General features: G+C 41.6%; 1 protein-coding gene across 5 annotated transcripts in view; it reads right to left on the reverse strand.

Annotated features, from left to right (window-relative positions):
• ZNF41 (zinc finger protein 41) overlaps positions 1 to 22,705 on the reverse strand; it is a 46,631-nt gene extending 23,926 nt beyond the window's left edge. Inside the window, exons 1-3 of one of the 5 annotated variants that reach the window (XM_055563387.1) lie at positions 18,886 to 20,147; positions 14,794 to 14,892; positions 6,698 to 6,932 (exon numbers count right to left, since the gene is read on the reverse strand). In XM_055563387.1, coding sequence (XP_055419362.1) covers positions 6,698 to 6,769 — 72 coding nt within the window. In that variant the 5' untranslated portion in view covers positions 6,770 to 6,932; positions 14,794 to 14,892; positions 18,886 to 20,147. Of the gene's footprint in view, positions 1 to 6,697; positions 6,996 to 14,793; positions 14,893 to 18,885; positions 20,148 to 21,972; positions 22,501 to 22,542 lie in introns of those variants that run through there. The other 4 variants (XM_055563393.1, XM_055563392.1, XM_055563388.1 and 1 more) reach the window with 4 other exon arrangements.
• Between the last annotated feature and the right edge of the window lie 227 nt (positions 22,706 to 22,932).

The raw sequence follows: 22,932 nt of genomic DNA on the forward strand, positions 1-22,932 counted from the left end.
ATATAGAAGAAATGATGGAATCAGAAAAACACCATTAGGAAAATAGCACAGTTATTAATTGCTACAGGCAAGAATCGTTGCTTGATGCTATAATCAATGGACAAAAGCATGAGAAGCAGGATATTCACATAGTCCCAAAGTATTTTCCCACAAAATATTGGGTTGGCCAAAAAGTTCATTCAGGGTTTTCCACAAAATGTTACAGAAGAACTCGAATGAACTTTTTGGCCAACCCGATAGTTATTAATTACAAAGAGAAAGATAGTAACTTTATATAGTACCTGACAGGCAACATCTTAGCCAGGTGATCAAAGTTAACATTATCAATAAAGGACAAACTAATATTGAATGCTTGCTGATATGACACACTGAGAACACAGCATCATTTCTGTGATATTCCTGACAAAAATGAATACCCTGAATCTAATTATGAGGAAGCAAGAAACAAACCCAAATTGAGGGACATTCTTCCAAATGATCAGTGTCATGAAAATCAAGGAAGGGCTAGAACTCTTTCAGAAAGGCTAAAGGGACACGAGAACTAACACAATACACGTGCCTGGATTGGATCCTAAATCGAGCAGAAATGCCAAAAAGGACGTATTGAGACAATTGGGGAAACTATTTACAAATGGTATGTTAGTAGAGAATTGATGCTTTCAAACTGTGGTGCTGGAGAAGATTCTTGAGATCCCTTGGACTACAAGGAGATAAATCAATCCTAAAGGAAATCAACCCTGACTATTCATTAGAAGGACTGATGCCTAAGCTGAAGCTCCAATATTTTGGACACCTAATGTGAAGAGCCGACTCATTGGAAAAGACTCTGATGCTGGGAAAGACTGAAAGCAAAAGTAGAAGGGGGTTACAGAGGATGAGCTGGTTAGATAGCATCACTGACTCAATGGACATGAATCTGAGCAAACTACAGGAGATAGTGGACAGAGGAGCCTTTGTGTTCATGGGGTCGCAAAGAGTCAGACACAACTTAGTGATTGAACAACAACATACACATAAATACATAAATTGAGAAGAGAAAGCAAATGTGGCAAAATGTTAACAGTTAGTGATTTGGGGTGAAAGGCAAAAGAATCAAGAGTTTCAAAATGATCAATGCTTTAAAACTCAGGAGAAAACATAGGTGAACATTCGTTTAAGGCAAGGATTTCCTAAACAGGAGAGAAAATGCACTAAGTATCAAGACAAGATCTAGTGATTCAGCTATGAGGAAATGAGGAGCCTTTATTCATTGAAAGACCCTTTGTTCTTTGGGGGCCCTTATTAGTAAGTGCACAGGGACATAGAGCAGGCACAGAACTCACAGTACCTGCTCCACCACCTGCAGCTCCAGAGGCAGATCCACAAGCACTGGGCCATGCCCAGCACTTCTCCACCCACCAGTTCTCCCGAGCACAGCCTCAAAGGTTGCCAAGAGGAGGAACTCCACTGGAGCCTCTAGCCACACACCTGACCTGCTCTCCCTCACTGCCCAAGGGCACTTACCCAGGAGAAGTCCCAGGGTCAGGCTGGAGGGAAGCTCTCATTCTGCCTGCCCACCCTCCTGATCCTTGTTCTCTTGCCTGTGACCTGAGCCAGGACAGACTGGGAGGTGTGTAGGTGACACAGGGGAGGAGCCTCAGATGTGGGGGAGGGGTGGCTACGTGGCAACTAGTGTGGAAAATTTAAAATATTCTACCATTTGGCATTGTTAAACATTTTTTTTAAAAACTTTTTTATTGAATGATAGTTAATTTACAATGTTGTGTTAGTTTCAGGTATACAGCAAACATATATATATATTCATATATATGTATGTATTATATATACATATATGTATTCTTTTTCAAACATTGTGAAACATTTTAACAACTCTGACAGCCCAAGCTGGCAGACAAAAAGACCATCTTCACCTGTCTCTCCCTCCCTTGGATTCACACAGGGAAAGTGTACAAAGATCTTGCCAGGCACAGATGCCCCACTTCCATCCCTTTTCCCACCAAAATAAGACACTTTTTTGGACTCTACCCTGGTTGGGAGGGGTTATGTGAGGTGATGGACAGGGGGTTTTGGAGCTAGCAATTAGGATACAAAGTTGCTAATACAGACCCATCCAGATTCTAGCCTCACCAGCCACATATGAAAAGGTATGGTTTTCTGGCCCATTTCCACCATGGAGGATGGCCTGTGTCTCTGCCACCATCAGAACCCCTACAGGGACTTCCTCATCCTATGTGAGGATCCCTGCTAAGCCCCTGATGGCTCGCCAGTGAACCACACAGCAGTGTCTCCCTTCAGGGTCATCTGTGTCCCAGAACTCTCTGCACTCTCAGCCCTGGGGCACGCTATGCTGCCAGGATCCATCACTTACTGCCCATTTTGTCCCTGGCCATCTGCTCTGTCCCACCCTGCAGTCAGCCTGCTGGGGCTCAGTCCTCCAGCTTCAGGGCTACTCTCACTCCTGCCCCAGCACGCTTCTCCGTCACCTCCTGTGAGATGATCCTGCCCTTCTAAACCCTATCCCAGCCTAGCAGACGTGTTCTCAGGCCACTTACTAGGCTGCCTGAAAGTGTGCAATGTAGTTCACTCTGCCCTTACTCAGAGCTAGATTCCCAACCTCTCTGCATGTTCCTACTTAGCTGGGGGTGCCCTGGTCTTTCCTGCTCCCTCTGGCTGTTTCCCTTCTCATCAGATTGTTCTCTGTGTACTCCCCCCTCCGTCTTTCCCTGCTTACCCTGCCCACTCCTGTCCCCTGACTTCTCCTGCTCCTTCTACTGGTTCTTTTTTCCTCTGCATGGTCCCCATTCTGACTCTTCCTTGGTCCCTGTTTACTGTTCCCTCTAAATGTTTCTTGTTATTTCTGAGTGTCCTCTGGTCTCTTTCCTGATGCCTCTGTTTATTGCTTCCTCTGATGGTCCCTTGTTTCATTGTTCCATGCCTCCTATTTCTTCTTCCCTCCGACTGATCCCTGGTGCCCCTGACTGTCCTGTGTTCCCTTTGGCAGCTGTCCCTCTAGCTGATCCTTAGTCTGTGGCACCATTATGGTTGTGCCCAGTCCATCTGACTGCTCCCTAGTCCTGATGAGGCTTTCTCATTTCTTCTAGTTGATACAGACTGACTGCCCTTTGAGTTTTCTGACTTCTCTCTAGACTCAATTCTTTCCTGTCCCTTAGGCTGTCCTGGAATGCATTTCTAATATGCTCTCATCTGATGCTCCTGTGTCTGGTCCATGGACCACACTATGTGGAGCACTGGTCTACCCAGCTCCTAGTCTAGGCTCTTGATCATCAGTGTATACTACTTCTATGTGCTCTGTGACACTGTACTTTCGTCTTCTCCATCACTTGGATTATGTCTGACCTTCAGTTCCTTTGACTGTTTCTTAGGCAAGGTGAACAACTGTCCCAGTATGCCCAGGACTTTCCCTGTTTTAGCACTGAAGCCCCACATCCCAGGAAGCCACTGTTGCCCTATCCCTCTGGAACTCTGGATGTCCCCTGGCTCTGGCAACTCTCTATTAACCCCAGTGCCCACTACATGGGCTCTGGCTTTGGGAAAGGATACTATGCCTTCCAGCTCTTCTCTAGTCCCTCTAGTTGTTCGCTAGTAAGTCGGGCTACTATCCAATACCAGATACACTTTTGATGCCCACTGTGCTGTTCCCTAGTCCTCTGGTTAGGCCCCAGAACTTCTAGAGCACACCCAGCACAGCTTTGCTGTTCCCCAGCCTCAGTGACTATTCCTTGGTGCCCCTGGTACCCTTGGCTACTCCTCAGCTTTGGAGGCCCCTTTCTGTCTCTCCAACTGTCCCATGGGTCTGTCACTTCCCTGCTCCTCCAACCTGTTCTATAGCTTCAGCAGCTGGTACCAGATTCCTCCAGCTGCTGCCTACTCCCAGGCTCGTCTTTCCCATTTCTCCCCATTTCCTGACCCCCGGTACCTGTGCCTTTCCCCACCCTCTCAGATTTTCCGTCTGACCCCTGGTATCTTTGAAGTGGCTTATCTGGCAGGCTCTTACCCAACACACCAAACCTTTTTGTTTTTTCCATCTAGCTGAGTCTTCTGTTTCCTCATCCCTCTGGCTGGTCTCTGTTCCCTCTGGCTGCTATCTGATTCCTCCATCTCCTGGTTTCTCCTCCTATTTTGAAATCTCTCCGATTGTTCTCATACCTTCTGGATCTTGTGTGCTCCCCACTATTACCACTTCTCCAGCTTAGACTACTATTTCTTGGTCTCTTTGCTGCTCTCTGGCCTCTGGCTCTTGTTTTTCCATTGCCTCTGTTTGTTCCACTGCACTCCCACCTGTCTCCTGTGCCCCTTGGCTATCTTCTGTCTGGAGTATGTGCACCATGGTCCTCTAGATGTTCCCTGTGGCTATTCCCTATCTCTCTTTCTTTTACTGACCCCTCTTCCTGTTTTTCAGCTTCAGTCACTATTTCTTAGCCCAACTGACTGTTCCTTACCTCCAGGGACATTTTTATTGGTTCCGTGGTATCTGCCCATTTCCTGCTTCTTGACATCTAATGAAAAAACTAAGAACTTAACAAATAAATACGTGAATAAATAACATTCACCAGGGTCTTTGTCATTTCCACTTCTTCTTGAAAAGGGGGCATACATCTATGGTTGGCAACAAAAACCTACTATGTATCACAGGGAACTATGCTCAATGTTATGTGGCAGCCTGGATGGGAGGGTGGTTTGGGAGAGAATGGATACATGTATATGTATGGCTGAGTCCCTTCACTGCTCACCTGAAACTATCACAACACTGTTAATTGGTTATACCCCAATGCAAAAATGCTTTTGGTGTTAAAAATATAAATTAAATTAAAAAATAAGTCTATGATTGGGAAGGAAGACATAAGTCTTGTGCCTTGCAGAGACCAGAATCATTCATCCAGAAATTCCCACACATTGGCTGGGCAAGGGGCCATGTGCAGAAGGAGTGGGGAGGACCACATTGCTGTGACCCCAACTGGTGGGTCTGTGACTGATCTGATGGAGCAGAAACCAGACAAGGATAGTTTTCCAGAGTGGAAGTGCCCTCCTGTTAGGCAGCAGTTTGTTTATCATTCAGTGTCCCTATACCTTTTACTCAAAATATAACTTCAGTGACTTGGGCAAAAAGATTTAAATGTAAGAATTTCACCATAGCAGTTTTCATCACAATAGAAAACCTCGAATGCCCTAAGTTCACATACAGTGGACTGGTTAAATGATAGTTTATCCAAAGGATAAAAAGCTACTATGTTATGTATCATGTGAAGAAAAATATTTACTGTCTAGAAAATTATACTGAAGTGCAAGGCAATGGCAACTCACTCCAGTACTCTTGCCTGGAAAATCCCATGGATGGAGGAGCCTGGTGGGCTGCAGTCCATGGGGTCGCTAAGAGTTGGACACGACTGAGCGACTTCACTTTCACTTTCATGCACTGGAGAAGGAAATGGCAACCCACTCCAGTGTTCTTGCCTGGAGAATCCCAGGGACGGGGGAGCCTGGTGGGCTGCCGTCTATGGGGTCGCACAGAGTCAGACACGACTGAAGCGACTTAGCAGCAGCAGCAGCAGCCAAGTTAAAAAGGAAACAACCAAATACTACAATTTCATTTTTAAACTTGAGCTGTATCGTGTGTATGTGTGTGGTATGTATGTATACTCTCAGCCCCACATGTGTATATCCACATACCCACATACATGCACGTACAAAGGGAAAAAACTGTAAGGAAAAAGCTAAATGCTAACAATGGTTAACTTTGACTAATGCTGAAATTATAAGTAATGTTTTATTTTCTACTATTTGCTTACCTGCATATTCTAAATAATGAAATTACTAAATAATAAATATCAAAATAAGTTTTAAAAGCTTAATGTTATTCTAATGACCACATGATCCTGAGCCCCTGTGACAACCAGCCTGTCCCCAGAGTTGACAGTAGACTCAGGACAGTTGGAAGGAGGGAGCTGTGGGGCAGGGTCTGGCTCCCTTGTCTTCCTCTGTTTACACAATTTCCAGGGAACTTTTAGTGGGAAACCTGGTCTTGGCTGGAGTGTGGTGAGGGTAGAGGACACAGTCAGGAGACCTGGTACCAGTCCACTGCTGTCACTCAAAACCCCAGGGGCCTGGGCAAGTCATGTACCTTCCCAGGCCACTTTATTAATCTTTGAGAGGAGTAGGAAGAACTAGAAGGGCCCTAGAGACTGTGCTCACCCTACTACCCTGCCATCCTCTAAGCTCCAAAAAAGGGGACTTTTCTCCCTAGATCAGGATAGAGGCGGAATCAGCAAATCCCCAAGGATCAGCTGAGTGCGTGCACAGAGCCAGTGGGTAGTGGAGGGAATATGCTGGGCATCAGGGACAGTGTCTCCATGGCTGGGGCCAGTGGTCAATTCTAGCTGGATCTTACCCACAGACACTCTACAGGGAGCTGCTTCCCCTTCCCCCAGGCGGTGCAGCTGACCTTCCATCCCACCTTTTCTCCATCGGCTGCATCATATTTTCCACTGAAATAGGAAGTGATCTGGATGTGGGACACCAGCCACGTGGTGCTCACCCTCAGCAGGGGGATGGTGATTCATTTCAGTGGCAGCAAGTCTGGAATTTGCCCTTCCTGTCCCCGCCCTAAGTCCCTAGCAACAGGTCAGAGCCATCTCCTCACTGAATGAACTCCTGCCCCTGAAGCCCTCTCCCTCCTCACCTCACACATGCTGCCTTGTCCCTCTGCAGCCAGGTCTGGGGACCACTGGGGATAGCTCTGGTCGGCTGGCATCTTCCTCAACCCTTGGGCTCTCTTGCTCACAACGCTGCTCTTCTTGAGACCCTGAGGCTAGGCTGGTCCGTGGACTCAGTGTGAGCTTCTGGGGCTGGAAGGAAGATCCTGCAGCCTTCACTATGGGGTCTGGCCCAAGGGCTCCGCAGAGACTTCAAAAAACCTGGAAAGGCAGTGTCCATGTGGTCAATCATTCAGCATTCAGCATTCAACCCACAAGCGTTTCCTGGGGGCACCAAAGAATAGTTAACACTGGATAGTGTGGGAAAGTTCAGTAACCAACACCTACATAGAATGCGGACAAAACTCATGTAAAATGAATGAGAGTTTTAATTCCAGCTCTTTTGCATTCTAGCTAGAATCTAGGGAAGTCACTTTAGTCTGAGGTTTTTCACTTTAAAACTGAGGATGAAAACACCCATCTCACAGGGCTATTAGAGTTAAATGACATGATACTTCAAAAGCACTCACTCTTATTTGGCACTGGGAAAACACATCCCATTGATATTAAATATTGCTGTTATTATAAGGTACAAGGAATGTTTTGTTAGTACTTCATTTAATTTTCAAACTCATCATATGAACTACGTATTACTTTTTCCTATTATTCTCTTTACCATCAGATAGAGCTGTTTGTAACTATTAAGAAATTTGCCCCTGGTCAGGGAACTAAGATCCCACAAGCCACATGGTGCAGCTATATATAAAAAAAAATTACGCCAAGATTACTTAGATTAGGGGAAGGACAGGGATTCAAACCCAGGTCTGCCTAACTCCAAAGTACATTTTCTTTAACTACTGGGCCATATGGTATTCTATATGTGGAAGAATCACAATAAACATTATTTCTGTTTCTTGCTGCCTTTAAAGTGCTCTGGTTGAAGGGTGACCATATCACATATGCATAAACCAATATTTTGTATAATTCAGTGTACATTCTGGGAAATTTATAGAGCCCACTCTCTTTTGCCAAAGATGGAAACATAAACTCTTTGTACCCTCTCCCCCAATTCCCATCTGGCCCTGAAAGTCAACATGTCTGCACAGGCTCCTAAATTGGTAACCTACAATGCTTGACAAAAACTGTGTCCCAAATGGTGCCATCAACTGGTTTCCTTAGGCTCTTCAAATAATCACCAACACAGGCAACACAACCTCAATAGAAAATCAACTATTAGTCTGTTCAATGGGTCCAACCTGACTTCCTGTAGGACTCCATAACTCACAGCCCATATATAGTCAATGACGCTCATAAACCCCTCAAAATAGACCATCACATACTAAATCAAAGGTCCTGCAATTACCAATGTTCATAGGTCCCAATCAATGACTCCTATAGGGTTGCTAAAACTGACTCCCAAAGACCTGAAATCCAAGGCTTGCAATGAATCTTTTACCACCTCAGTGTCCCAATCAGTAACTCGCACGGACTGATCAATGACTTCAGATCTCCAACTCTTATAAAACCTCAAGAATTTCTACAGAGGTCCCAATTACTTACCCACATATATCTAATTATGTTTCTTCAAGGATTTCCCAAGATTCTCACTCACTGATTCAACATGAATGCAATCTATAGGCCCCAAATTATCTAATCTTCAGTTCAGTTCAGTCGCTCAGTCATGTCCGACTCTTTGCGACCTCATGGACTGCAGCACGCCAGGCCTCCCTGTCCGTCACCAACTCCCGGAGTTTACTCAAACTCATGTCCATTGAGTCGGTGATGCCATTCAACCATCTCATCCTCTCTCATCCCCTTCTCCTCCTGCCCTCAATCTTTCCCAGCATCACAGTCTTTTCAAATGAGTTAGCTCTTCGCATCAGGTGGCCAAAGTACTAGAGTTTCAGCTTCGACATTAGTCCTACCAATGAACACCCAGGACTGATTTCCTTTAGGATGGACTGGTTGGATCTCCTTGCAGTGCAAGGGGCACAGAAGCACGGCTGAGAGGAGCTACCCCACGTCCAAGGTCAGGGGTGGCGGCCGAAAGGAGCTACCCCACGTCCCAGCATCAGGGTCTTTTCAAATGAGTCAGTTCTTCCCATCAGGTGGCCAAAGTATTGGAGTTTCAGCTTCAGCATCAGTCCTTCCAATGAATATTCAGGACTGATTTCCTTTAGGATGGACTGGTTGGATCTCCTGGCTGTTCAAGGGACACTTAAGAGTCTTCTCCAAAAAAAAAAAAAAAAAAAAAGAGTCTTCTCCAACACCAAAGTTCAAAAAGCATCAATTCTTCAGTGCTTAGCTTACTTTATAGTCCAACTCTCACATCCATACATGACTACTGGAAAAACCATAGCCTTGACTAGACGGACCTTCGTTGGCAAAGTAATGTCTCTGCTTTTTAATATGCTGTCTAGGTTGGTCATAGCTTTTCTTTCGAGTGAGAGAGTCAATTCCTAGGCAGATTGATAAGAAGTCTGGGGTCCCCAAGGAGGAGAAAGGGGCCTGGGGCTCTCAAAGCGGAGATAGGGCTCTGGAATTCTCAAGGAGGAGGAAAGGACAAACATCTTTTTTTCTCTACATTCCTTAGTCTTAGCGACATAACACATTTTTTCTTTAAGTCTGAAACTGATGATTACACCACAAATAGCTCAGTTTGAACTCTGTACTAGTGATTATACAACAGCAGTGCATCCTGACTGAGGGCAGTTTCTCCTTCCTGAAAACCTTCTGACTAATCCTGATATCTTACAGTGTAAATTATGGGACTGGGTCTGGTAAAATTTTCACAAACTTGAGACATTCTTTTGATTTATTGTAATAATTAATTAAAAAGTATATAACTCCCTTGCTAACATTTGCGAGGGGGTGGCATTCTCCATCCCCCTTCTGATGTCTATGTCAGAAGCTTTCTCATCCCTTTTCTTACTTTAATAAAACTCTGCTACACAAAAGCTCTTAAGTGATCAAGCCTGGTCCCTGGTCCCAAAGTTAAATCTTCTTCGGAGATCACGAATTGGACATTGTTCACCATAAGCTATCACAAGGAGCAAGCGTCTTTTAATTTCATGGCTGCAGTCACCATCTGCAGTGATTTTGGAGCCCCCCAAAATAAAGCCTGTCACTGTTTCCATTGTTTCCCCATCTATTTGCCTTGAAGTGATGGGACCAGATGCCATGATCTTAGTCTTCTGAATGTTGAATTTTAAGCCAACTTTTTCATTCTCCTCTTTCACTTTCATCAAGAGGCTCTTTAGTTCTCCTTCACTTTCTGCCATAAGGATGGCATCATCTGCATATCTGAAGTTATCAATATTTCTCCTGGCAATCTTGATTCCAGCTTGGGCTTCCTCCAGCCCAGCATTTTGCATGATGTACTCTGCATTTAAGTTAAATAAGCAGGGTGACAATATACAGCCTTGACGTACTCCTTTCCTGATTTGGAACCAGTCTGCTGTTCCACGTCCAGCTCTAACTGTTGCTTCTTGACCTGCATACAGATTTCTCAAGAGGCAGGTCAGATGGTCTGGTATTCCCATCTCTTTACGAATTTTCCGCAGTTTGTGGTGATCCACACAGTCAAAGGCTTTGGCATAGTCAATGAAGCAGAAGCAGATGTTTTTCTGGAACTCTCTCAGTTTTTCAATGATTGAACGGATGTTGGCAATTTGATCTCTGGTTCCTCTGCCTTTTCTAAATCCAGCTCGAACAACTGTAAGTTCTGGGTTCACGTACTGTTGAAGCCTGGCTTGGAGGATTTTGAGTATTACTTTGCTAACGTGTGAGATGACTGTAATTGTGCGGTAGTTTGAGGATTCTTAGGCATTGCCTTTCTTTGGGATTGGAACGAAAACTGACCTTTTCCAGCTAATCTTATTGGACTTTAACTCCATGATCCTCCCTGACAAAAATCTTTGCAATCCTTCACTCCCAGAGGAACCAAATCAACCCCAAATCTGGTTTGGCACTGAATTGAAAGGGTAAAAAGAAACCTTAAAATGCTGCCAGGGGGGACTTCCCTGGTGGTCTATTGACTAAGACTTCATGCTCCCGATGCAGGGAGCCTGGGTTCGATCCCTGGTCAGAGAACTAGATCCCACATGCTGGAACTAAGAGTTTGCATGCTGCAACTAAAGATCCTGAATGCTACAACAAATACTGAAGATATCAGGTGCCACAACTAAGCCCCAGTGCAACCAAATAAATTTTAAAAATAAATAAATACATAAAAATAATATCACATGAAAAGCTTCTATTAAAAGAATAGTTGTAAAAAAATGCTCCCAAGCAGAAACAACATGCTATTTACAATGGAAAGGGATCACAATGGCACTAGACTTATTTGCAACAATTAAAAACCATATTAGACAAAAAACATCTAAAAATTATTGAGAGAAAGGGACTGAGATTTAAACATTTAAAACCCACTCATGCTCAATACCATTCTTCTGTCACAGCAAAACACAATTTTAGACATACAAACATTTATAGTATTATATGGCAATATTAGCATCTTAGGAGAATACTCAAGGGAATAGTGTAAACAATTACAAAGTAAATAGTAATAGAAAACTCAAAATTGGAGGAATGCACTTTTGAGAAATGATTATTGCAATTGATATATACTTATAACTGACTAAAGAAAAATAATGTAATTGGGGATTTGGAACAAATAACACTGTTACTTTGTGGCTCAGCTGGTAAAGAATCTGCCTGCAATGCAGTTCGATCCTTGGGTTGGGAAGATCCCCTGGAGAAGGGAAAGGCTACCCACTCCAGTATTTTGGCCTGGAGAATTCCATGGACTGTATAGTCCATGGAGTCACAAAGAGTAGCACACAACTGAATGCCTTCCCTTCACTATTATTAAGTGGAAAAAATTTAAATAACTTATCCAAGGTCACATAGATTGTAAGTCTTACTCCAGAGCCTGTTCTCTTAATCATTATGTTATACCACCAGTATTCATGTATGGATGTGAGAAAGCAAAAGTGAAGTCGCTCAGTTGTTTCCAACTCTTTGCAACCCCATAGACTGTAGCCCACCAGGCTCTTCCATCCATGGGATTTTCCAGGCAAGAGTACTGGAGTGGGTTGCCATTTCTTTCTCCAACAGATATGAGAGTTGGACCAAAAAGAAGGCTGAGTGCTGAAGAATTGATGCTTTCAAACTGTGGTGATTGAAAAGACTCTTGAGAGTCCCTTGGACAGCAAGGAGATCAAACCAGTAAATCCTAAAGGAAATCAATCCTGAAATATTCATTGGAAGGACTGATGCTGAAGCAGAAGCTCCAATACTTTGGTCACCTGATGCAAACAGGTGACTCATTGGAAAAGACCCTGATGTTTGGAAAGACTAAAAGCAAAAGGAGAATGGGTTGGCAGAGGATGAGATGGTTAGATAGCATCACCGACTCAATGGACATGAACTTGAACAAACTGCGGGAGATAATGGAGAACAGAGGAGCCTGGTGCTACAGTCCATGGGATCACAAACAGTCAGACACAACTTAGTGACTGAACAAAAACAACAACAAATGCTTAAAACTATAAAACGCTGATGAGGCAAATCAACGAAGATCTAAATAAATGTATAGGTACTGTGTCTATGGCATGGTAAAAATACCAATTCTCCACTAGTTGATCTGCAGATTTAATACAATTTCTACCAAAATCTCAGCAAGAATTTTTTGTAGATATAGGCAAAATTATTCTAAAATCTGTGTGAAAAGACAAAGGATATACAATATAGAACAGTTAAAGCAATTCTGACAAAGAATAAAGTGGGAGAAATCAACATACTTGATTTCAATACTTTTTATTTACCCCAGGTGGCGCTAGTGGTAAAGTGCCTGACTGCCAATACAGAAGACTTAATAGATGCGGGTTTGATCTCTGGGTTGGGAAGATTCCCTGGAGGAGGGCACAGCAACCCACTCCAGTATTCCTGCATGGAGAATCCTATGGACAGAGGAGCCTGGCCGGCTACAGTCCATAGGGTGGCAAAGAGACGGATACGATTGAAGCAACTTAGGATGCACACATAGGAATCAAGACAACGGGGTATAGATGAATGGATAGGCACATAGACCAATGGAACAGAATCAGTTCAATTCACTTCAGTTCAGTTCAGTTGCTCCGTCGTGTCCGACTCTTTGTGACCTCATGGACTGCAGCATGCCAGGCCTCCCTGGGCGTCACCAACTCCCGGAGTTTACTCAAACTCATGTCCATTGAGTCGGTGATGCCATCCAACCATCGCATTCTCTGTTGTCCCCTTCTCCTCCCACCTTCAGTCTTTCCCAGTATCAGGGTCTTTTCCAGTGAGTCAGTTCTTCCCATCAGGTGGCCAAAGTATTGGAGTTTCAGCTTTAGCATCAGTCCTTCCAATGAATATTCAGGACTGATTTCCTTTAGGATGGACTGGTTGGATCTCCTTGCAGTCCAAGGGGCCTCAAGAGTCTTCTCCAACACCACAGTTCAAAAGTATCAAATCTTCAGCACTCAGCTTTCTTTATAGTCCAACTCTCACATCCATACATGACCACTGGAAAAACCATAGCTTTGACTAGACGGACTTTTGTTGGCAAAATAATGTCTTTGCTTTTTAACATGCTGTCTAGGTTGGTCATAACTTTTCTTCCAAGGAGTAAGCGTCTTTTAATTTCATGGTTGCAGTCACCATATGCGGTGATTTTAGAGCCCCAAAGAATAAAGTCTGTCTCTGTTTCCCCATCTACTTGCCATGAAGTGATGGGGCCAGATGCCATGATCTTAGTTTTCTGAATGTTGAGCTTTAAGCCAACTTTTTCACTCTCCTCTTCCACTTTCATCAAGAGGCTCTTTAGTTTTTCTTTGCTTTCTGCCATAAGGGTGGTGTCATCTGCACATCTGAGGTTACTGATATTTCTCCCAGCAATCTTGATTCCAGCTTGTACTTCTTCCAGCCTAGCGTTTCTCATGATGTACTCTGCATATAAGTTAAATAAGCAGGGTGACAGTATACAGCCTTGATGTACTCCTTTCCCTATTTGGTACCAGTCTGTTGTTCCATGTCCAGTTCTAACTGTTGCTTCCTGACCTGCATACAGATTTCTCAAGAACCAGGTCAGGTAGTCTGGTATTCCCATCTCTTTAATAATTTTCTACAGTTTGTGATGATCCACACAGTCAAATGCTTTGGAGTGGTCAAGAATTTTCTACAGTTTGTGGTGATCCACACAGTCAAAGACTTTGGCATATTCAACGAAGCAGAAGTAGATGTTTTTCTGGAACTCTCTTGCTTTTCTGATGATCCAACGGATGTTGGCAATTTGATCTCTGGTTCCTCTGCCTTTTCTAAATCCAGCTTGAACATCTGGAAGTTCATGGTTCACGTACTGTTGAAGCATGGCTTGGAGAATTTTGAGCATTACTTTACAAGTGTGTGAGATGAGTGCAATTGTGCAATAGTTTGAGGATTCTTTGGCATTGCCTTTCTTTGGGATTGGAATGAAAACTGATCTTTTCCAGTCCTGTGACCACAGATGAGTTTTCCAAATTTGCTGGCATATTGAGTGCAGCACTTTCACAGCATCATCTTTCAGGATTTGAAATAGCTCAACTGGAATTCCATCACCTCCACTAACTTTGTTCATAGTGATGCTTTCTAAGGCCCACTTGACTTTGCATTCCAGGATGTCTGGCTCTAGGTGAGTGATCACACCATGGTGATTAGCTGGGTCGTGAAGATCTTTTTTGTATAGTTCTGTGTATTCTTGCCACTTCTTCTTAATTTCTTCTGCTTCTGTTAGGTCCATACCATTTCTGTCTTTTATTGTGCCCATTTTTGCATGAAATGTTCCCTTGGTATCTCTAATTTTCTTGAAGAGATCTCTAGTCTTTCCTATTCTATTGTTTTCCTCTATTTCTTTGCACTGATCACCAAGGAACGCTTTCTTATCTCTCCTTGCTATTCTTTGGAACTCTGCATTCAAATGGGTATATCTTTCCTTTTCTCCTTTGCTTTTCACTTCTCTTCTTTTCACAGCTATTTGTAAGGCCTTCTCAGACAGCCATTTTCCCACTGCTCCAGTGCCTACCATCTTGCTGAGGTTTCTCTGATCTTGGGCATGGGGTATCTCCTCACAGCCACTCCAGCGAAGCACATGGAACAGAATAGAGGACACAGATATCGCCTCCTACAAATACAGTCATGTAAATTTTTTTTACAAAGGTACAAAAACAATTCAATATCTTTTCAACAAATGGTGCTAGAGTAATTGGATATTGACAAGCAAAAAAACAAACAACAACAACAAGACATAAAACAAAATAAACCCAAATTAATCTCATTCTAATTGTTACACTGGGGTTTCCATAGTGGCTCAGCAGTGAAGAATCTGCCTGCAATGCAGGAGATGCTGGTTCGATCCCTGGGTAGGGAAGATCCCTTGAAGGATGGCATGGCAATCCACTCCAGTATTCTTGCCTGGAGAATCCCATGGACAGAGGAGCCTGGTGGGCTAGTCCATAGGGTTGCAAAGAGTTGGTCAGATATGACTGAAGCAATTGAGCACGAGAATGCATAAAAAATTAACCTAAAATGGATCATAGATTTATGTGTAAAATGTAAAACTGTTGGAAGAGAACAGAAGAGAAAATTGTCAGGACTTAGGGCTTAGTGAAGAGTTCTTAGTATGACACCAAAAACATGATTTTTTAAAAAGAAAAAATAGATAAGTTTATCAAAATTAAAAATTGTAGCTCTGCAAAAGACACTCTTAAGAGGATGAAATGACAAGCTGCATACTGAGAGAAAATATTCACAAACCCCTTATTTGACAAAAGACTAATATTTATAACATATAAAGAACTAAATGGACAAAAGACATGAAGAGACATTTCACCAAAGAGAATATGTGGAGGGCAAATAAGCACATGAGAATATGTTCAACGTCCACAGACAAGCATATTCTAAAATTTATATGGAAAGACAAGACCCCTAGAATAGCTAAACCAGTCTTCTTTTTTTTTTTTGCCACGACATGTGGCAAGCAGGATCTTAGTTCCCCAAACAGGAATTGAACCCACACTTTCTGCAGTAGACTTGCGAGTCCAGTGGACCCAGAGCTAAACCAGTCTTAACAAAGAAGGATAAAGTGGGAGAATCATCCTAATAAATATTAAAAGTTTACTACATGGATATATTAATCAAAAACTGATCTGGGCAGAGGGACAGACACATATCGATGGAACAGAATAGAGGATGCAGAAATAGCCCCACATAAGCATGACCAACTGATTTTTTTTTTACAAACATGTAAAACAACTCAATGGTGCTAGAACAACTGTATATCCAGAGCAACCTTCCAGGCTGAATATAGATGTTCTGTGAGGAAGGCATGTCCAGAGAGGGCATGGAAACTCTGTACCTCTTCCCCCATAAGTTGCCCTGTGGATCCCTTCCATCTGGCTGTTCCTGAGTTGTATCTTTATAATAAACTGGTAAACAGTTTTTTCTTGATATCTGAGCTATTCTAGCAATTACTAAACCTGAGGAAGAGGTGCTGGGAAACCCCAATTTATAGCCAGTAAATCAGAAGTATGGGTGGCCTGGGACTTGCAGTGACTGGCATCTGAAGTGGGGGCAGTGGGATTGAGCCCTTTAATTTATGGGATCTGATGCTAACTCCAGATGGTTGTTGTTTAGTTGATAAGTCATGTTTGACTCTGAGACCCCATGGACTGTAGCCCACCAGGCTTCTCTGCCCATGGGATTTCCCTGGCAAGAATACTGGTAGGCAGTGTCAAAATAGAAAGATGGTAATGATAACCTTATATGCGAGACAGCAAAAGAGACACAGATGTATAGAACAGTCTTTTGGACTCTGTGGGAGAAGGCGAGGGTGGGATGATTTGAGAGAAAAGCATTGAAACATGTATATTATCATATGTGAAACAGGATCGCCAGTCCAGGTTTGATGCATGAGACAGGGTGCTCAGGGCTGGTGCACTGGGATGACCCAGAGGGATGGGATGGGGAGGGAGGTGGGAGGGGGTGCTTAGGATGGGGAATACACGTATACCCATGGCTGACTCATGTCAATGTATGGCAAAACCACCTCAATATTATAAAGTAAAAAGCTTCCAGTTAAAATAAATAAGTTAAAAAAATTGAGTTGTTGGACATTCAGCTGGTGTCAGAGAATCAGAGTTTTTAGATTGGACACCAAAAGCATAATCCATAAAAGCAAACACTGATAAACTGGGTCTTGTCAAAAATTTAAAAACCTTTGCTCTGAAAAAGATCAGAGGATGGAAAAGATAAAGAGAATGAAAAGACAAGCTACTGACTGTGAACAATACGTGAAGATAACATATCTGACAAAAGACTGGTATGTAGAATATATAAAACACTCTCAAAACTCAACAGTAAAATCATCCAAACAATTAGAAAATACTAACAGACATTTCACCAAAGAGGATACATAGATGGCAAATAAGCATATGAAAATAATTCCCCTATTATCTACCAGGGAAATGCAAATGAAAACTACAATGAGATATCACTACACATATATCAGAATAGCTAAAATAAATACTGACAATGCAAAATGCTGGTGAGGATGCAGAATAACTGGATCTCTCCTACATTGCTGAAAAAATGTCAAAAGTTTATATACTACATGATTTGATCAATATAACAATTTTGAAGTGACAAAATTTTAGACATGGAGAACAGATCAGTGGTTTCCAAGGGTTAGTAGAGACAAGAGGTGAACAGTGTGGTTATAAAAGGGCAAGGCTAGGGATCACTGTGATATTGGAACCATTCAGTATTTTGACTATGGTGATGGATACACAAAGCTTCACAGGTGATCAAATTGTATGAAACTTAGTACACACATATATGTATGAGTAAGACTGAGGAAATCTGATGAAGATGGTTGAATTGTATCAGGATCAAAATTCCGGTTGGTATATTATACTTTAATTTTGTAAAATGTCACAACTGAAGGAAACTGAGCAAAGTGCACATGGGATCACTTTGCATTATTTTTTTTACAACTGCATGTGAATCCACAGTTATCTCAAAATATATTTCAATTAAAAATGTTTAAATGATGTTCAATGTCAATGTTCAAAAAATTGTTCAAAGCTTTTGTAAGCAAAGGAAACCACTGACAAAATGAAAAGACAACCTACTAGATGAGAGAAAACATTTGCAAATGATATGACTGATAAGAAATATCCAACATATTATATATAAACAGCTCATACAACTCAATATCAAAAAACAACCCAATTTAAAAATGGGCAGAAATGATACTGTGTATAGTACCAAACCCTATATATGCTGTATCTCTTATACACATGCATACCTATGATAAAATTAATTTACGATTTGGGTACAATAAGAGATTAACAACAACTAATAATAAAGTAGAACAACTATAACAATATACTGGGACAAAAGTTAGGTAAATGTGACCTGTCTTAAAATATCTTATTGAATGGAAACGCAGATATAAAGAACAGACCTGTGGACACAGTTCGGGGAGGAGAGGATAGGACAAATCAAGAAAGTAGCACTGACATATATACACTACCACGTGTATATAGCTAGCTAGTGGGAAGCTGCTTTATAACACAGGGAGCCCAGCCGGGTGCTCTGTGAAGATCTAGAGGGGTGGGATCAGGTGGGGGAGGCTCAAGAGGGAGGGGGTAATATATATGTATTATTATGGCTAATTCACATTGTTGTACAGCAGAAACCAACACAACACTGTTAAGTAATTACCTTCCAATTAAAAACACACAGAAAAAATGGGCAGAACTAAATAGACATTTTTCCAAAGAAGAAATGAAGATGGTCAACAGGCTCATGAAAAGATGATCAGCATCATTAGTCATCAGGGAAATTCAAATCAAAACCACAATGAGATATCACCACACACCTGTCAGAATGGCTATTATCAAAAAGCCTACAAATAACAAATGTTGGCAAGGATGTGGAGAAAAGGGAACCCTTGTACACTGTGATGGGAATGTAAATTGGTACAGCCACTGTGGAAAACAGTATAGAGGTTTCTCAAAAAGCTAAAAATAGAACTACCATATGACCCAGCAATCCCACTCCCATCACTTTACTTAGAGAATATTGGCTTAAACAACAAATATTTATTTCTTACAATTCTGGAGGCTGGGAAATCCAAGCTCAGATGTCAGCAGATTTGGTGTCTGGTGAGAACCTGCTTCCTGATTCATAGACAGCCATCTTCTTGTGTCCTCACATGGCAAAAGGTGGAAAGGAGCTCTCTGAGGTTTCTTTTATAAGGACACTAATCCCATTCATGAGGGCTCTACCCTCATGACCTAATCACCTCCCAAAGGCCTTACCTCTTAATACCATCACACTGGGATTTAGATTTCAAGGTGTGAATTTGGGTGGGAGGGGCACATAAACATGCAGTCCATTGCACACATCAAAAGATTCTCAACATTCATTAGGGAAATAGAAATAAAAACCACAATGAGACACCATTCACAATCGTTAAGATGGCTAGAATAAAAAAAACAGACAATAACAAGTGTTAAGAATGACACATTGAAACCTTCATATATTGCTGGTAGCATGTAAAATGGTGCAACTATTTTGAAAAACAGTTTGGCAGTTCTTTAAAGGTACCGTATGACCTAGCAATTCCACTTCTGAGAGAAATGAAAATATACAAACTTGTGTACAAGTTTTTGTACACAAACGTTCATGGCAGCATTGTTCATAGTAGCCAAAAAGCGAAAACAACCCAAATATCTATCAACTGATGAATGGATAAACAAAATGAGGTATATCGACACAAAGGAATATTATTCAGTAATAAAGAATGAAGTACTGATACATGGTATAGCATGGATGAATCTTGAAAACATTCTAAGTGAAAAAAGATAGTCACTGAAGAGCATATATTGTTTTATTCCATACATATGAAAGGTCTAGAATAGGCAAATTTATAGAGACAAAGTAAATCAGTGGCTGCTTGCAGCTGGAGGTATGGGGTGGGAATGTGGAACCAGTACAATGTTTCCTTTTGGGGGTGATGAAGTGTTCTAAAATTGGACTATGAGGGTGATTTGCACAACTTGAACATACTAACAACAATTGAATTGTAAGCTTTAAATGTTGAAGTTTGTGGAAGATGAATTATATCAATAAAGCTGTTAGAAAAAGAAAAGATCATGTAGTTAGTAAGTGGCCATGCAGGATTTCAAATCCAGTATCTGGAAAGGGGAAGGTATTTAACAAACATTTGTTGAATGAATAAATGAATGAATATCCTTCACTTCCAAATTAGCAACAAGATAGAGGTTCTCTCCATCAAGTATCATTCAACATTGTTCTGAAAGCTCTCGCTAATGCAATAGAAAATGAAGTAATCAGAAAAAAATATTTGAAAGGAAGAGAGAATCATTGTTAATTGAATGTGACATGATATTATATCTAGAAAAACTAAGAGACCATAAAAGGCAACTATAATTCACATGAGAATGTGATAACTGGATTGTATAAGAAATAACATACAAAAAGAAAAAAATTTTAATCAATATTTCCCCCCTATGGAAATAGAGAAATGTGCTATTTATTGTGATGATGAAATCAAGTGTAAAATATCTAAGAATGAACTTTAAAAAAAGGTCCTGAATCTATAAGAAGAAAACTATAAAATAGAGTTTTAATGGTTGCTTTTGAAGTAAAATAAAGTGGTTTTTAACATTCATATGAAAGAATATATGCTAAAAAATATTAACGAAAACAACCAAAGAAAGCAAGAGTGAGGGGATTAGCACTATTAAATATTAAAAGTATTCCTAAAGTCACAACAGTTTTTTGAAAGGGAGTAGATACATATATAGAAGAAAAAATTGAGTTCAGAAATAGAACATTTGGGAATTTATGTGACAAAAGTGGCATTTAACTGAGTTTGAAAAGGGTATTCATTTAATGATTGGTGCTGTCAAATATTCTAACCAAATGGAAAATACAAACTTTAATCTCATCTCATACCACACACCAGAATTTTCCAGTTGGATTAAAATTTAACCCTAAAACAATGAAAATTTAAATTTAAGTCATGTATTTACTTAAGCACCAAATCAAGGAGAACTCACTAGGCAAGACACGATATTTAGAACTTGTAAAGAAAAATTATCTAATCAGATGACTATTTTTCTAATTATATACGAAGACATGTTTCAAAAATCAAGATATAAAGAGAGATAAAGGGAAAAGAAAAAAATAAAGAGAGATAAAGGGGAAAATTACAATAAATGACAGAAGGTTAATATCCATAAATTAGTGAGAAAGACAAACTACATAAAGGAAAAAAAATAGCTAAGGATATAAAAAATTTTTAAATACATTTCAGTGGCCAATAAATATGAGATGTTCGGCCGCCAGTTGTCAGGAAGATGCACATCAAAGTAAGCTTCATACTGTTTTGTTTGGCCCTCAGAGCAGAAATTTAAAAAGCAGCAACAATCAGTGCGGGAGATGATTTTGGAGTGAGCCCTTTTATATGCTGCTAGTGGGAGATATAATTTTACAAAAGTCTTGGAAAATAACCGAAATTTCAATATATACCATCCACTTTAAGGAACATCCATTCCTGTACCTAATGATCACTCAGATGACAGTCTCTGGCTATAATTTAGAAATCAATAACAAAAATTTCAACTTTGGGGCAAATAAAAATCTCATACCTAAATAACTAAGGGATCAGAGAGAAAACCACAACAGAAATTAGAAAACATTATTAATAAACTATGGTGGACGTGTTACATATAAAAACTTGTGACATTAAACTAAAGTGTTCTTAGAGAAAAATTCATGAAAGAGAAAATTATGGAATATTAATTAAGATAAGCATTCAATTTAGGAATTAAAAAATAGGAATAAAAGAAAAAATCTAAAGAAAAGAAATAATGAAATCAAGGGCAGAAACTAATGACACAGGAAACAAAGATACAGGAGGACCAAGAAGATCAAAAGTAGGTTTTTGAAACAATCACATCTCAATTCTAAAACCACCGATCACTGATGCCATGAAGCAGCGTGGGGTCCATAGGCACCTCTATCACTATCAACAGTCCCAAATAAATGTATCATTCATCCCACAGAGCTCCATCACTCACACCACAGAAACCTTGTCCATCCACCCAATAAACCCAATCATATACCTTATAGACCCTGCAACACTCATCCCACGGCCCTCATCACTCACCTCAAAAACTATCACTCACTCATTCTCCAATCCTCACCTCACAGGCTCTCCACCATTCACTCTACAGACCACCCATTACTCTCCGAAAGATCCTCATCACTCACATCACTGAACCCCATCATTTACCTCACAGACCGCTCCATCACATAACCTCAGTAATCCCCATGACGCCTCACAGAACGCCCATGATTCGCTGCACAGGTCCTCGAAGCACCAACCTCACAGAGCTCGAATCACATCTCTGACACCAGATCACTCACACCACAGTCCCCATTCCTTACTCCACTTACCCCTGATCACTCACTCCATAGACTTCCACTGCTTATCCCACAAACCCAGTCACTTACCCCATCAGTGGCCTCCAAGAGGCTCATCACTCACCCTACAGACTCCTCATCGCTCACCTCATCAATGCCCCCTTCTCACCCTATAGACTCTGTATCACTGACCCCACAGATTCCCCAAAATTCAGCACACAGACTGCTTATTACTTTCCCTACTGCCTCCATCATTCACCCACAAACCCGTGTCGCTCCACCTCACAGACTCCAGAGAAGCCCCATTACTCACCCCACAGAATACCATCAGTGAGCAAGAAAGCTATGTCCTAACGCCCCCATAATTATGTCAGTGCTTTACTGCTGCTAAATCGCCGTCTCAATTAAACTCAGTCCCAGAGCCCAAAGTGTTGAAACTGCCTCTGCGGGACGCTGACGTTTCTGGACTTCACACTGCACATGCTCAGTGTCGGCGCCGAAGCCGCCGTCCACCCCAATTACACCGGGTGCACTCACGAGGTGTCAGTGCGTGCGCGTGTCTGTGTGTGTCGGAGGAGAGGCGGGCTTTCCAATTTTCTTTAGTGACTTTGTCAGACCACTAACATGGCTGTCCTCTTGGGAGTGTCTCTCCGGGAGTCGCCATCTTGGGAGGGTGGGCATCTCTGCGGCTGCGGAACCAGCG

This window comes from Bubalus kerabau, chromosome X (assembly GCF_029407905.1).
Source record: "Bubalus kerabau isolate K-KA32 ecotype Philippines breed swamp buffalo chromosome X, PCC_UOA_SB_1v2, whole genome shotgun sequence".
Lineage (NCBI taxonomy): Eukaryota > Metazoa > Chordata > Mammalia > Artiodactyla > Bovidae > Bubalus > Bubalus kerabau.